Source organism: Hemitrygon akajei, chromosome 5 (assembly GCF_048418815.1).
Source record: "Hemitrygon akajei chromosome 5, sHemAka1.3, whole genome shotgun sequence".
Lineage (NCBI taxonomy): Eukaryota > Metazoa > Chordata > Chondrichthyes > Myliobatiformes > Dasyatidae > Hemitrygon > Hemitrygon akajei.
Genome location: NC_133128.1, coordinates 79,626,433 through 79,641,679, shown reverse-complemented (window position 1 = coordinate 79,641,679; position 15,247 = coordinate 79,626,433). Strand labels below are relative to the sequence as shown.

Sequence of the window (15,247 nt, the reverse complement as noted above, 5' to 3'; positions counted from 1 at the left end):
AAATTAATAGTAATTGCTTCTTCACTTTACGGCATTTCGGCTTACAAATAGTTTCATAGGAATGCTCTACGTTCGGATAGCGGGGGAACCTGTAAAAGAAGTAAAAGAAGTACCAAGAACACATGCAGTGAACCCAACAACTGAACCTATGGAAAAAAAGTTGGACTCTGTATCACAAACGAACATACAAGATATTCAAGAGATGTATTCTAGGTGCTCTAACCAGGAAAAGTGCTTCCAGATGGAGAATGGTGGGAGGTTAAACAGTGCAACACATACAAAATGCTGGAAGAACTCAGCAGGCCAGGCATCAGCTATGGAAAAAAGCACAGTTGATGTTTCAGGGCGAAACCCTTCAGCGGGACTGGAGAAAAACAGCTGAGGAGTAGATTGAAAGGTGGGGGTCAGGGGGAGAGAGAAACACCAGGCAATAGGTGAAACTTGGAGGGGGAGGGATGAAGTAAAGAGATAGGAAGTTGAGTGGTGAAAGAGAAAGATTGGCCATGGAAGAAAGAAAAAAAGAGGGAGGGAAAGGAGCATTAGAGGGAGGCGATGGGCGGGCAAGGCGATAACATGAGAGAGGGAAAAGGGGATGGGAAATGGTGAAGGGGGTGAGGCATTACTGGAAGTTTGAGGAATCGATGTTCATGCCATCAGGTTGGATGCTACCCAAATGGAATATAAGGTGTTGTTCCTTCAACTTAAGTGTGGACTGATCACAACTGTGGAGGAGGCCATGGATGGACATATCGGAATACGAATGGGAAATAGAATTAAAATGGATGGCCACTGGGAGATCCCATTTGTTCTGGTGGATGGAGTGTAAATGGTCGGCAAAGCGGTCTCCCAATCAATGTCGGGTCTCACTGGGAGCACCGAACACAATATATGACCCCGGCAGGCTTACAGGTGAAGTGTCACCTCACCTGGAAGGACTGTTTGGGGCCTGGGATGGCAGTGAGGGAGGAGCTGTAGGGGTAGGTGTAGCATTCTGCTTGCAAGCATGAAGAGAGAGATCAGTGGAGAGGGACGAATGGACAAGGGAGTTGCATAGGGAAGGATCCCTGCGGAAAGCAGAATGTTGGTGGGGGGGAAGGGAAAGATGAATTTGGTGGTGGGATCCAGTTGAAGGTGGCGTTAGCTTCGAAGAATTATGTGCTGGATGCGGAGGCTGGTGGGGTGGTAGATAAGGATGAGGAACCCTATCCCTGGTAGAGTGGTGGGAGGATGGGGTAAGGGTGTGAAATGGAAGAGATGCAGTTGAGGGCAGCATTGATGGTAGGGGAAGGGAAGCCTTTTTCTTTGAATGAGGACTCCTCCTTTGTTCTAGAATGAAAAGCCCCATCCTGAGAGCAGATACAGCAGAGACAGAGGTATTGAGAGAAGGGGATGGTGATTTTACAAGTAACAGGGTGGGACAAGTTATAGTGCAGGTAGTTGTGAGAGTCTGTTGGTTTATAATAGACATTAGTGGGTAAGCTGTCTCTGGAGATAGAGACTGTGAGATCGACAAAGGGAAGGGAAGTGTTGGAAACGGACCAGGTGAATTTGAGTGCAGGGTTGAAGTTGGAGGCAAAATTGATGAAATCAACGAGTTCAGCACAGGTGCAGGAAGCAGCACCAATGCAGTCATTGATGTAGCACAGGAAAAGTGCAGGATGGTCACCAGGGTAGGCTTGGAACATAGACTGTTCCACATAGATGACAAACAGGCAAAGCTGGGACCCATGCGAGTGTCCATGGCCACCCCTTTGGCTCTCACAACTACCTGGACTATACGTCGTCCCACCCTGCTACTTGTAAAAACGCTATTACCTTCTCTCAATACGTTCTCCTCCATTGAGTCTGCTCTCAGGGTGAGGCCTTTCATTCTAGAATGAAGATCTCCTCCATTTTCAAAGAAAGAGGCTTCCCTTTCTCCACCATCAACGCTGCCCTCAACCACATCTCTTGCATTTCAAGCACGTCTGCTCTTACCCCTTCCTCCTGCCACCCTACCAGGGATAAGGTTCCTCTTGTCCTTACCTACCACCCCACCAGCCTCCACGTCCAGCACATAATTCTCTGAAACTTCTGCCACTTCCAACTGGATCCCACCACCAAACACATCTTTCCCTCCCCCCACCCACTTTCTGTTTTCCACAGGGATCGCTCCCTAGGTGACTCCCTTGTCCATTCATCCCTCCCCACTGATCTCCCTCCTGGCACTCATCCTTACAAGCGGAACAAGTGCTACACCTGCCCCTATGCTCCCTCCATCACTACCATTCAGGGCCCCAAACAGTCTTTCCAGGTGAGGCGATACATCATCTGTGAGACTGTTGGGGGGGGGGGGGGGTGTTACATACTGTTTTCGGTGCTCCCAGTGTGGCCTCCTGTATATCGGTGAGACCCAACAGAGATTGGGCGACCGCTTCGCCGACCATCTACGTTCCGTCCGCCAGAACAAGCAGGATCTCCCAGTGGCCACCCATTTTAATTCCACCTCCCATTCCCATTTCGGTATGTCCATCCATGGCCTCCTCTACTGTTGTGATAAGGTCACACTTAGGTTGGAGGAACACCACCTTATATTCCATATATGCACCTTATATGCCCCTCCCCCATTTTTTCTTTCTTCCATGGCTTTCTGTCTCTTTCACCAATTTCCTAGCTCTTTGCTTCATCCCTTCCCGTCCAAGTTTCAACTATCCCCTGCTGTTTCTTTCTCCCCTTCCCCCCACCTTTCAAATCTATTCCTCAGCTTTTTTTCTCCAGTCCTGCTGAAGGATTTCAGCCTGAAACATCGACTGTGCTTTATTCCATAGATGCTGCCTGGCTTGCTGAGTTCCTCCAGCACTTCGTGTGTGTTGCTCGATTTCCAGTATCTGCAGATTTTCTCTTCTTGGAGGTTAAACAGTGATGGAGCATGGAGATATGGCCCTAGTCATAAGCTAGTAGCTCCAACTGCATTGCTTCCTTACCTGGCACAGCAGATACACTCCCTAGCACACCTTGGAATGGTTAAAGATGATCAGTAGTTTCTCCCAGTGGTGATGGAATCCAAAGTTCAGGATCACAACTTGACAACCATTTAAAAGATGCATGACAGGCCAGAAAACATATCCTGGAGCAGCATAAAAACTATCACAATTAAATGCTCCTGCCCCAGCTGATCCATTTTTACGCTTACAAGTGGACTACATTACTTTGCCAAAGTTACAAGGATACTCAGATGTACTGGTAATAGTGGGCAAGTTTTCAGGATGGATAGAAGCTATTCTAGCATGGAAAGCCACTGCCTCATACTCAACAAAAACTCTGATCAAGGATTATATTTTGAGATGGAGATCACCATTTTACATCAATTCTGACCAAGGAACACATTTCACTGGGAGTGTTTGTCAGGAATTATGTCAACTGAGGAACACTGAATGGTCTTTCTATTGTCCACATCATCCAGAGTCATCAGGTCAAGTTAAACCCCTCCATTTTCCACACATCTGCACTCACCCCATCTTCTCGGCATCATGACAGTGATAGAAGCTCTTGTCCTTACCTAGCATTCCATTAGCCTCCGCATCCAACACATTATCCGCAACTTTGCAACTTCCAGAATCTCCAAAGGTCCTAATCACAAAACATATCTTTACTTTCCCCCCCCCCCCCACCTTCTTTTCTATAGATGCTGCCTGATCTGCTGAGTTCCTCCAGCATTTTGTGTCTGTAGTTTTTGTGTTTTGGATTTCCAGCATCTGCAGAGTTTCTCGTGTTTCTAAGTTCAGCGAATAAATGGAACCATCAAACAACGTCTGACTAAGTATCATGAAGAAGGCATACCATGGCCTACAGCTCTTCCTATGCATTAGAGCAACCCCAAACAAGAAAATTAAGTCCATTCAAGGTAGTAACATGGCATCCTATGTCACTGCCAGGAGCTCTTGCTTTTAGAGAAGCTGATATACACATTAGTGTAGACAGTTAACTATTGTGAGAAATTAACTCAAACTGTACAGTCTGCTTCTCAACAGGTTTTTGCCACTTAAAGTGATCCAACTGAAGGAGGACACACCATGATTCCTAATGAGTGGGTCCTGATTATAAAACCGTATAAGGAACCACTAGAAGCTCAATGGTGAAGGTCCTTATCAAGTGTGTTAATTACTAACTTGGCAGTGAAAGTAGATGGTAAAAGTAAGTGAATACATGCTCGCCACTGTAAGTGAGCTAAAATGGTATATGACAAGGACAACAAGCACTGTGGTTAATGTGCTCTGGCTCAATGCTTATGTTGCTGGGCTACAGTGAGCAAATCACTAACCAGCCAGTAGATTTCAAACAGTTGACAGCTGCCAGACATTATCAAGTTTATTCTAATATTATTAGTTGTTGTTATATTTTGCCAATTTTCCCTACTCACTATGTGCCAATTGAGATGACTCATAACGTATACTTGCGAGTATCATATGAATTTGCTGATGCTGTTAATCCCTCCAGCTGTTGAATATGTCAATATATTCTGCACACTTTGGAATAGTCACCATGTGTAAGGTGGCTCTTCAAAATCAGATGGCATTAGATCTTCTCAAAGCAGTTAAGGGTGGGGGGGGGTGAACATGTGCAGTTATAGGCAAGGAGTGTTGTACTTACTTATATACCTGACAAGTCTCAAGACATAAATGGTTTGCCTGATCATATTCAAAAAGTAGCAGCTAAAATTCATCAATCTGATAGATGGGGTTTCTTTGGTTAGATTCATTTTAGTCTCAGAAGCTACGGTTACTCAATATTATGAATCATATTATTTGTCCTGATATGCTTCATCATAATTTACATGATTTTTACTTGTCTATGAGTGCTCATTAAATAGATACTTCAAACTCACATTAAGAGTACCTACTAATCTACCTAACAATGACATGATCCAAAGATTACTTTGTAATATTTCCATAACTTAACTAGTTTTTTATTATTTCATACTTAATGTAGATACAAGTTGTTCTGCCTCTGAATGTTCAGATGTAATGATTCTAAATGTGTGATTTTAAATCAAAGGGATATTGGATTACATTGTATAATTGTTACTTTCTTTGTAGCTTTGGCTTTCTTATGCTTGCTGGTATTTTATACAATTACCTATATACAGGCAATTGTTCAGTGTGCCCCTTACTGGTTACAGTACATTGTATTATTCTGGAAGCTTCTCGGGCATCACTTTATTGAAATAAGGGCTATCTGATTGGTTAACTTTTACCTACAAACTTAAATGGAATGTCTGTTATCTTTGGTATAGGAAGCATGATGGCTCATCATCTTTCTTTTCTTCTTTGTTCTCCTTTCTCACCGTCACTTTCTCTGTCACTACTCTCCTTTTCTACCTCTTTGTTCTCTTCGTGTTTAATAAAATAATCATTTAGCAACGTATTATGCCTCATTCTTAGCTACCAAAAGAACCTCAGATCAAAAACATCAGAATCCAGCAGTATATTGAATGAGCTACAGAGGAAGTGGTAAAAGCAGATAGAATTACAATGTTGAAAAGACTTTTGGACAAATCATGGATGTAGGTTAAGAGGAATATAAACCAGGCAAATGGGAGAAGCTCAAGAAGGCACTTGGTCAGCATGGATAAGTGGAGCTGAGCTGCCTGGCCTTTTATTGAATAATTCCAAAGCTCTATGAAAAATGACATGAAGGTGCAGTAAGCAATTGAGAAAATGAGCAATACATCAGCCTCTAACGCAAAGGATTTGAATATAAAAATAAAACTATGTTACTGCACAGCTGGATGATGCACAGATCTGATCTCATTAAAGAAGGATAAATGTGATAAAGGCAGGATTCAAATGAAATATTCATGGGATGGGATGATTTATGATACAAGGAGATATTAAGCAGAATGGGTCTATGCTTCAGTTCAGAAAGACTAGAGGTGAACTCATAGTATCAAAAAGAAATTATGGGTCTTTGAATGGCAGGTACAGAAGTGATGCTTCTCTTGGGTGGTGGTACCTAGCCTAAAGGGTCAGTAATTCAGGATTGAGATGAGAATACATTTTTATTTCCCATACAGAGGGCAATGACTTCTGAAATTCTCTAAATAAGGGGGCTATGGAGGCTCAGTCACTGTCCATTTAAGTTCAAGATCAGTTAATGTTTTTGATATTCGGGATATCAATGGATAATGCAGCGTTAGTGCAGAAAAAGTGATACACCACAGTCTTACTGAATAGAAAACTAGGCTTAGAGAGCTAAGAGAGCTAATGGTTTATTTCTACTTCAACAGCTTATGTTGTTAAATTACTTTTTTAAACTTTTAAGTACACAAAAGCCTTTTTAGTTCAAGATGGATAACAACAAAAATTATTGCAAAACTCTGGCTATGAACTTTGATTTCAAGTTTTCTTTCAACACCCTCCTTTGTTTTCTCAGTGGGGAGGGCTCAAATCATAGGCAGAACCAGTTAAGTATATTACTACAAATTAGTGCTTGGGATTGTGAATTCTATTGTGTCCCTGCAAATGCAGCCATTTGTACCCTAGGATGCCAAAATATATACAAGTATACTCTGTTGTGACAGTTATCTTTCAATTCTTCATTTTATACACCTGACACACTACCTCTTTTCAAATAACAGTAACTTCAGGTTAATTGGAACACATTGGACCAGTACATTTTGGCCCAATTAACTGGCTGCCTCTATTAGCCAAAGTTTCATGGAAACAGTTTAAAAGGTATAAAAAGAGAAACTACTGCTTAACTGAATAAATTACATATTTAAATGAAATACACTCAGATCCTGCTTAATTTTGAGAATGTGCTCCTCAGAGGTGAAGCACTATGTAAATCAGTGCTATGCGGAATCATTATAACATTACGTAAGTGGACATGTGTGCCTGACTTTTAAAAATCAAACCCGAGATATATGCTATATTATTTTATGTATACACTGTAATTCATGGAGTAACAAACACACAAATAAGCCTAACCAGAACATCAGTGAAGAAGCAACGCATCGCAGCTGCAGCGGAGGGAAGTGGGTGGTGGTTACATCTTAGAGGAGGGACCAAGCTGTGGGTCCTCCTCTCACTTTAGCTTCTTCTTCAAGTTGAGATTTGATTGCCTTCTTTAAAATTTCCTCTTATGAAGCAGTTCTCGGTAGCAGGAAATCATGTTGAAACACTTCTCTTTGCCTTATTGCTTCGCTCCCACTCCGGGTCATTTTGATTAACAGCAGAAATTTCAAAGAGGCGCCAACATCAACCTGACGCTCACCAGCTTCCAAAGGCCCTATCACTTGCAGTTTCACATCCATTGCTAATACTTTTCCTAGACATCGTAGATGTACTACCTTCACTGGAAGTTGCAAGCCATTTTCCAGACATCATGGGTGATAAAAATGAAATAAGTTGGCAAGGGAGCAAGAACGTTTACACACGCGGGGGAGGCAGAGTGTAAACTAATACGTGATAGGCTGTGAGTGGCTCAGAGCATATGTAAAGCACACTCATTGGCAGATTGAATGTTTACTGTAATGGCAGCTGTTCTTGAAAAGTTTTAAGTGTTGGTTAGAATGAATTTTTGTCATTTTAAAACATTTCAATGAAGAATTGAATAATCATGTTGCAATGAATCAGCATTATGCAGGGTCTAAGTGTACAGAAAAAATTAGAACAGTGCCAATGTTACTGGTGGTGGTTGTCCATCTTGCCCAACGATGTCAAGAAATCTGAGAGAGATCAGTTTTTCCAAGTGCAAAAGCTGTTGCAACAGGGGCAGTTCCAGTTCCACCTTCTCGAACTCAGAAGTCCGGGTCCAGTGGTCATCAGAACTGGGGCCTTTCTTGGTAGCAGTGGATGGCTATTACTTCTTCGGTGCCTGGTCATGCCTTTCGCTCTCCACAGAGCATTGAAGAACCACCACTCTGGCCATTGGATCTCACTACAGATCTCATCCGTCAGGTCTTTGAAGAGACCTTCGCATACTAGGGCAGGTATGTCTGTATATCATTGGGGTATGAGGCCCACAGGCTACCCTCATCTGGTTTAACCCAGCTGTTGAAGCTGTATGTCGAGGTGTAGCCACTGTCACATGCAAACAACTACTTGGAGCCCCAGGTGAGAGATGAGTGCCTTGTAGAGATCAAAGGTGTGTGAGTCAATACTACTATTGTACTATATTGGCTCTTAATATTTATCGATGGAGAATTTCTTCGTGTACACTGACTGCAGTGTTCTTTTGATTGATCATAAATGAACAAAATCAGTGCAGACACCAAGTGCAAATAATGACCTGCCTTCATACAATACTTTTAAAGATTGTTTCTTCCAAATCTTCATTTGAATTGTAACAAGGTGATTGTCAATACCTTCAAATTCTTCACAGTTTCTAACCTGTTCAACTAGTGAAATCATTTTATTTTTACTCCTGGCTGTGTCTGGCATCTCCAAGTCTGAATGCTTGAAACCACAGTGAGCAAAACAGTTCCTAATTGACTTACTATTACTTGCCAACTATCAGTAACAAAAATTGCTGCTTTTTGAACACAAACACATATAAATAACGCTATTTTTAAACTATTTGCTCTAAGGTGTACTGTCTAATGGCCATGAAGTGTATGCAACTGACTCTTGTTAGAAACTGCACGACAACCATCTCTAGTCCCAATTATGCAGAACAATGTCTTGAGTAAGCAATGGGAATTCTGGCCATTTTCTTGATTCATTTTTGTTTTTTAAGTTGTCCCAAATAAGCGGCTATCCTGATTAACAAGGCCCAATTAACTGGAATCCACTGTACTCAAACTCAGAAATGTGATAATTTATTTTGATTTCTAATTTGGAACTGCACTAGATCTAATTAATCTACAGCCAGAGGTTCTATAAGAAACTGATAGCTGAAAGTAGTGGAAGGGTCAGCTCATCTCTGACATCCAAATCCCTACAGGAAACACAGAAGGGTGCATGCAGCGCACATGACTTACTGTTCCAATATAGAATTTGTCAACGAGCTGAGGAGAGATATATATTTTGCATCCAGCCCTTCAATTTTATGCTGTCTATAGCTGGCACAAGGAACTGACTCCATTCACTAACAATTAAAAAAGATACAGTAAGTACAGTTAAGTGTTTTATCAGTTTAATTGTTGTTTAAAATATTTTGACAATTATTTTTTCAAATAGTGTTATTTTGTCTTTGTAATTTAAATACTGATTGACCTTAGGATCCAATGTTCGTACCTAATACCTACTCACAGCCTACTTCAACATACAGGACAATCTTTGCAATGGATCTGATAAAAGTGCCACCATGTGAAAGGACTGATCTGGCACATTATTTATGCCATTTAACCATTTCATGCTTTCCACTTAGTCACTTCACAAGTCATTCCAGTTTGACTCTTTTGCACTTTGTTCATTTAATAATGAAGAGAAAGAAGTGAAGCAAACTCATCAGCAGTATCTTAAACACGATATATTTCTCATCTGATACGATAATACGTCCATTCATTTGAGAACAGTTGTATAACCTAATTATCTAGGGCATTATTTTTTCTGTATATGAATTCTAGCTAAAATATTTGTTAGCAACACAAAATTTCAAATCTTCATAAATGGGAGACATATAACCACCCCAAAACAATCAGCATTTTCTGTAGACACAGATAGTTGACTACGGTCAACATTATGCAATTATCAGCAGTCAGAATGCAAGAAGTTATTAAATGGAGGCCAGGGGATCTTGGTTAGACCAGAGCTAAAGGTCCCTCTAACTCATCAGGCAGATACTGTCTGTTGATAGCAACCTCACACAGCAACAGGATTTGGAACCATAAAATACTTGAATACAAAACAGTGGCAATACTAGATATCCTTTCCATCTGTCTCCTGAATACTACTAGCCACACACTGGCTAATACAGCAAAAACATTTACGACCATAAATGACTTAAAAAAGTAGAACTAGATGTCCTTTACATCATTCTCATAAACCACTATCAAGCCCTGCCATAGGCACCAAGCAGGTTCAACATATTGACATCATGGTGCAAAACAGACATGCAGCACAAATACACAGACAAAATTACTCTGATGCAAATCCTGGATCCCTCTCCCCTGTACAAATGGAAACTCACTTTCTCATCCTAGTATACAGAGCGTGAAATGGAATGTCTATGACTTCCAAGGTGCTTTGCAGCAAAAACAGAACTAGGTAGCAGTACAGAAGCAGGGCCTGTCACTGATTATAGAACTGAAGTAAAGGTAAAAATAACCAAAAATTATGAGGTAACCATAATGTATAAACTACAATAATGGGTTGGGACCCATCTACTTTAAGTACTTTACTGATGAAAACCAGATTTTAAAATGCTCCTTCTTCTTCCATTTCTGAAATTCCAATCTCCCCACGGCCAGAGAAAAGATATACTTAATCTTCTACAAAAATTAACTTCTAATGCCTATTTTTCCAAAAGAACCACCTTGACAGAAACAAAATCCCTACTTTCTAAGAAAAATATTTCAAAAGTGATATTGAAACCAATAGGTGATATACGGAAGTGGATTGATGCAATTTCTTAATATCATAGTCCATTCACATTATATCTTTTCCCTCTCTAAACTATAATTCTTCACTACCAGTGCTACCTGTTGAAAACTTTACTGATTTTGTTATCCAATGCTTCTTTTGCATCAAAAACTCAGCTAATGGTGTATGATACTGTAGATCATCTAAGATATTAAACCTGTGTTAACACAGAACTGAACTAACTCATGTCCGTTATGAGAATGTATCAATCAACATGATTACATCATTACAGAATATATATACAACAATAATGGGTGAATTTTGAAATCCATTATTTTTTTTTCTTCACTAAGAAGTTCATTAATCTGTCATTCACTAACCTTGTGCCTGCACTTTAGTACCACCCCATAGGCTCCTGTGAAAGAAGAAAAACAATTATATTTCAGATGATTCAAATAAACTATTGTAAATACTTTTTTCCCCAACCTAGTCCTTGCCATCCAGTTACCTTAATTCTAAGAACACCCATTTATCGCCAGGTTACAGTTTACTTTTACTGACCATGTTCCAACATTTTGCTCAAATGAGCATTTAATGTACAGCGAAGAGCAAACAAATTCACATTTCAGTTTGATGAACTTTCATCAAAACTAGGCAAAATTAGAAAGCATGTGCTTTCAGTTCCAGAGAAAGGGCAAATGTGGAGAGAACAAAAGCAAACATCTGTGATTGGATGGAGGCATAAAGAAGTTGTGATCTAAACGATGATAGTCTGGTGATGCTTGTTAATTGCAAATTATCTGCCCGGACTTGACTTGCATCACAAAGAAAAATGGAACTATGAAATGAAACTGGATTCAGAAAATGTAGAAATTAATATCAAATCCCAAGGACTGTAACATAGCTGAAGATTATATGCTGTTCCATGAGATAAAAGAAATAAGTAGTGCAAGAACCCAATAAAAGATGATAGTGTCTAAGTGGGATGTAAATACTAAAGTCAGAAGTAAATGAAAGCACAAGGTCGCCTTGATAGGCCAAATAGAAATTATTTCTTTTTTCCTCAGAATGGTTACCAACATGTTTGCTCTGCCTATGCATAGCAGACCACATCATGAGCACTGAATGCAGTCTTTCCAGTGTGTGTGTGTGTGTGTGTGTCAGAACCAGCTATTTTTGATGAAACATCAATCAAAAGATTAACTCAATTTTGCTCCCACATTTTCTATCTGTACTCCTAATATTTCCTATTATTTGAGGTTTATAGAAAACACTGCTTTCATTTCCTTGCCTTCATTCAACTACTTCATTTTGTCTTCTTGGAACAGATCAATTATAATTAACAAGCCTTCAACACCCTCTGTCTGCCAGCACGTGTCTTAAACCAATTTGCATTACAGATTCTCTAGATTTCCATCCTCAGACATTTTCCATCCTTCCCTTTCCTTGCTATATGCTGATTCTAACATTGCTTAGTTATGATAAAAGGTCATCAATCCAAAATGTTAAATCTCTTCTTATTTCTGCAGATCCTGCATACTTCCAGCATTTTCTGTTTCATTTCTGATTTCCGGTAGGTATTTTGTTAATATGAAGGACCTAGCTGGAGAGGTCTCCGACTTGCATTGCTCAGCTATTCACGCAAATGACAAACTCTCCCTTTGTGTGTTTTGTGGAAAAAATAAACTAAAATACTAAACAAATACCCTCAATAATAACAGAAATTTTAGAATATTGAGGAGGGATCTTATTGAAATGTATAAAATTCTAAAGGGAACGGACAGGCTAGATGCAGGAAGATTATTTCCAATGTTGGGGAAGTCCAGAATGAGGGGTCACAGTTTAAGGATAAAGGGGAAGCCTTTTAGCAGTGAGATGAGGAAAAACTTCTTCACACAGAGAGTGGTGAATCTGTGGAATTCTCTGCCACAGGAAACAGTTGAGGCCAGTTCATTGGCTATATTTAAGAGGAAGTTGGATATGGCCCTTGTGGCTAAAGGGATCAGGGGGTATGGAGAGAAAGCAGGTACAGGGTTCTGAGTTGGATGATTAGCCATGATCATATTGAACGGCGGTGCAGGCTCGAAGGGCCGAATGGCCTACTCCTGCACCTATTTTCTATGTTTCTATGTTTCTATGAAATAAGTGATCCTGAATTGTTTTCTAATTCTATTCCGATCTACAGAATACAAGGTTATAATTTGTGAGTTTCTGAACCCAGGAAACTTCCAAAGAATAAAAAAAATGCTTTAAGAGAACAATGGAGTTAGAGCGCCTTTGCCTAGACCATATATGTCAAACTCAAGGCCCGCGGGCCAAATCCGGCCCGTGGTGGAATTATCTTTGGCCCGCGAGATAATATCTAATTACTATTAAAGCTGGCCCCAGTAATCAAAGCGCCTATGGCGTATGATATGGCTAATGCTGAGTTTATTCAGGTACCAGGTTTTCATGGGTTTTTAGTGTTTATTCGGCAGTCTTCTTCATAAGAAACGGAATTTGTAAAGTGAAACACTTGGTAGTTATAGCAGAGACTGAGACACATGAGAGCAGGCTGAAAAAACGGAGGCAACGAAAGCTGCGTTCGCACGCATCCGACTGATCCAGCCCGCATGAAGCTGCATTTTGCTCAATCCGGCCCGTGACCTAAAATGAGTTTGACACCCCTGGTCTAGACCATGTAATAAGTAATTTTTTTGTGGCATTTTGATACTTGGAATAACAACCACTGTAGCTTGTGGTTACATAATCTTCTAGCATAATATATGTTTATGGGTCAGTTGAACACCACAACTGAATTTTAGTAGGCCAAAAACAACTTCTTGGGAGGGGGGGGGGGGTCAAAGAGATTGTTGGACGGATGAGAGGGATCATGGACAAATTTAAGGGTGCTACGTATGCAGCACTCCTGATAAATATCTCAGATGGGTGGATGAGAGATCTTGATGATCCTCTCAGTAGTCTTCGCAATCCATTGTAGGTACTTGCAGTCAGATGCCTTGCATTTCCCATACCAGATTGAGGGGGTGGGGGGAAGAGGAGGAAGAGGAAGGGGAAGGGGGGAGGGGGAGGGGGAGGGAGGGAGAGGAGGGAGAGGAGGAGAAGAAGAAGAAGAAGGTGGAGCCTTGCTTGCCTTAATCTCCTCAGGAAGTGAAGAGGCTGCCAGACTTCCTAGACCAAAAAGGAGGTGCTGAGAGACCAAACAACACACACAAAATGCTGGTGGAACACAGCAGGCTAGGCAGCATCTATAAGGAGAAGCACTGTCGACGTTTCGGGCCAAGACCCTTCGTCAGGACTAACTGAAAGGAAAGATACTAAGAGATTTGAAAGTAGTGGGGGGAGGGGGAAATGCAAAATGATAGGGGAAGGGGGAGGGGGCGGGTTAGGGAGGGAGAGGAGGAGAAGAAGAAGAAGAAGGTGGAGCCTTGCTTGCCTTAATCTCCTCAGGAAGTGAAGAGGCTGCCAGACTTCCTAGACCAAAAAGGAGGTGCTGAGAGACCAAACAACACACACAAAGTGCTGGTGGAACACAGCAGGCCAGGCAGCATCTATAAGGAGAAGCACTGTCGACGTTTCGGGCCAAGACCCTTCGTCAGGACTAACTGAAAGGAAAGATACTAAGAGATTTGAAAGTAGTGGGGGGAGGGGGAAATGCGAAATGATAGGAGAAGACCAGAGGGGGTGGGATGAAGCTAAGAGCTGGAAAGGTGATTGGCGAAAGTGATACAGAGCTGGAGAAGGGAAAGGATCATGGGACGGGAGGCCTCAGGAAAAAGAAAGGGGGAAGTGGGAGCACCAGAGGGAGATGGAGAACAGGCAGAGTGATGGGCAGAGAGAGAGAAAAAGCTCTGTATCACTTCTGCCAATCACCTTTCCAGCTCTTAGATTCATCCCACCCCCTTCGGTCTTCTCCTATCATTTTGCATTTCCCCCTCCCCCCCCACTACTTTCAAATTTCTTAGTATCTTTCCTTTCAGTTAGTCCTGACGAAGGGTCTCGGCCTGAAACGTCGACAGCGCTTCTCCTTATAGATGCTGCCTGGCCTGCTGTGTTCCACCAGCATTTTGTGTATGTTGTTTGAATTTCCAGCATCTGCAGATTTCCTCGTGTGTGCTGAGGGACCAGATGAGTTTGTCTGTTAAGGAGCCATTTAGGTACAGTGAGAATGGTCAGCCAGCACCATCCTAAAGCCAACAGTCATCTCATTGGTCTTGTGCATGTTGAGTATCAAATTTCTGTGCATGCACCCATTCTACCTTTCATCTCTAAATTAAAGAAAATAGAAGAATATGAACTGGAATCAAATTAGACCAAGATATAACTAATGAGGGGAAAATAAGATTGAGTGAAGAAGCACCACAAAAAAATAACATTAAAACTAGTAAAGAATAAAATTTAAGAACAAGTATGAGGAAGTGTGTCCCAACATAGCCCTTCAATCCTCCTCCATAAGATAATGGCTGGTCATCTGCTTTGCAAATGTGACTGCACTATTTAAGAAGACTGGGAGACAGCAGAAAGGAAACTATAGACCTGTTAGCCTGACATCAGTTGTTGGGATGTTGTTGTTAGGGATGAGATTACGGAGTACCTGGAGGCACATGACAAGATAGGACAAAGCCAGCATGGTTTCCTGAAAGGAAAATCCTGCCTGACTAACCTACAGCAATTTTTTGAGGAAATTACAAGCAGGGTAGACAAAGGAGATGCAGTAGACATGGTATACTTGGATTTTCAGA

At 41.2% G+C, this 15,247-nt stretch overlaps 1 protein-coding gene across 3 annotated transcripts in view; it reads right to left on the bottom strand.

Annotated features, from left to right (window-relative positions):
* cdkl5 (cyclin dependent kinase like 5) overlaps positions 1 to 15,247 on the bottom strand; it is a 533,184-nt gene that overhangs the window by 128,798 nt on the left and 389,139 nt on the right. For all 3 annotated transcript variants that reach the window (XM_073045859.1, XM_073045858.1, XM_073045860.1), the window contains exon 3: positions 10,886 to 10,920. In XM_073045859.1, coding sequence (XP_072901960.1) covers positions 10,886 to 10,920 — 35 coding nt within the window. The remainder of the gene's footprint in view (positions 1 to 10,885; positions 10,921 to 15,247) is intronic.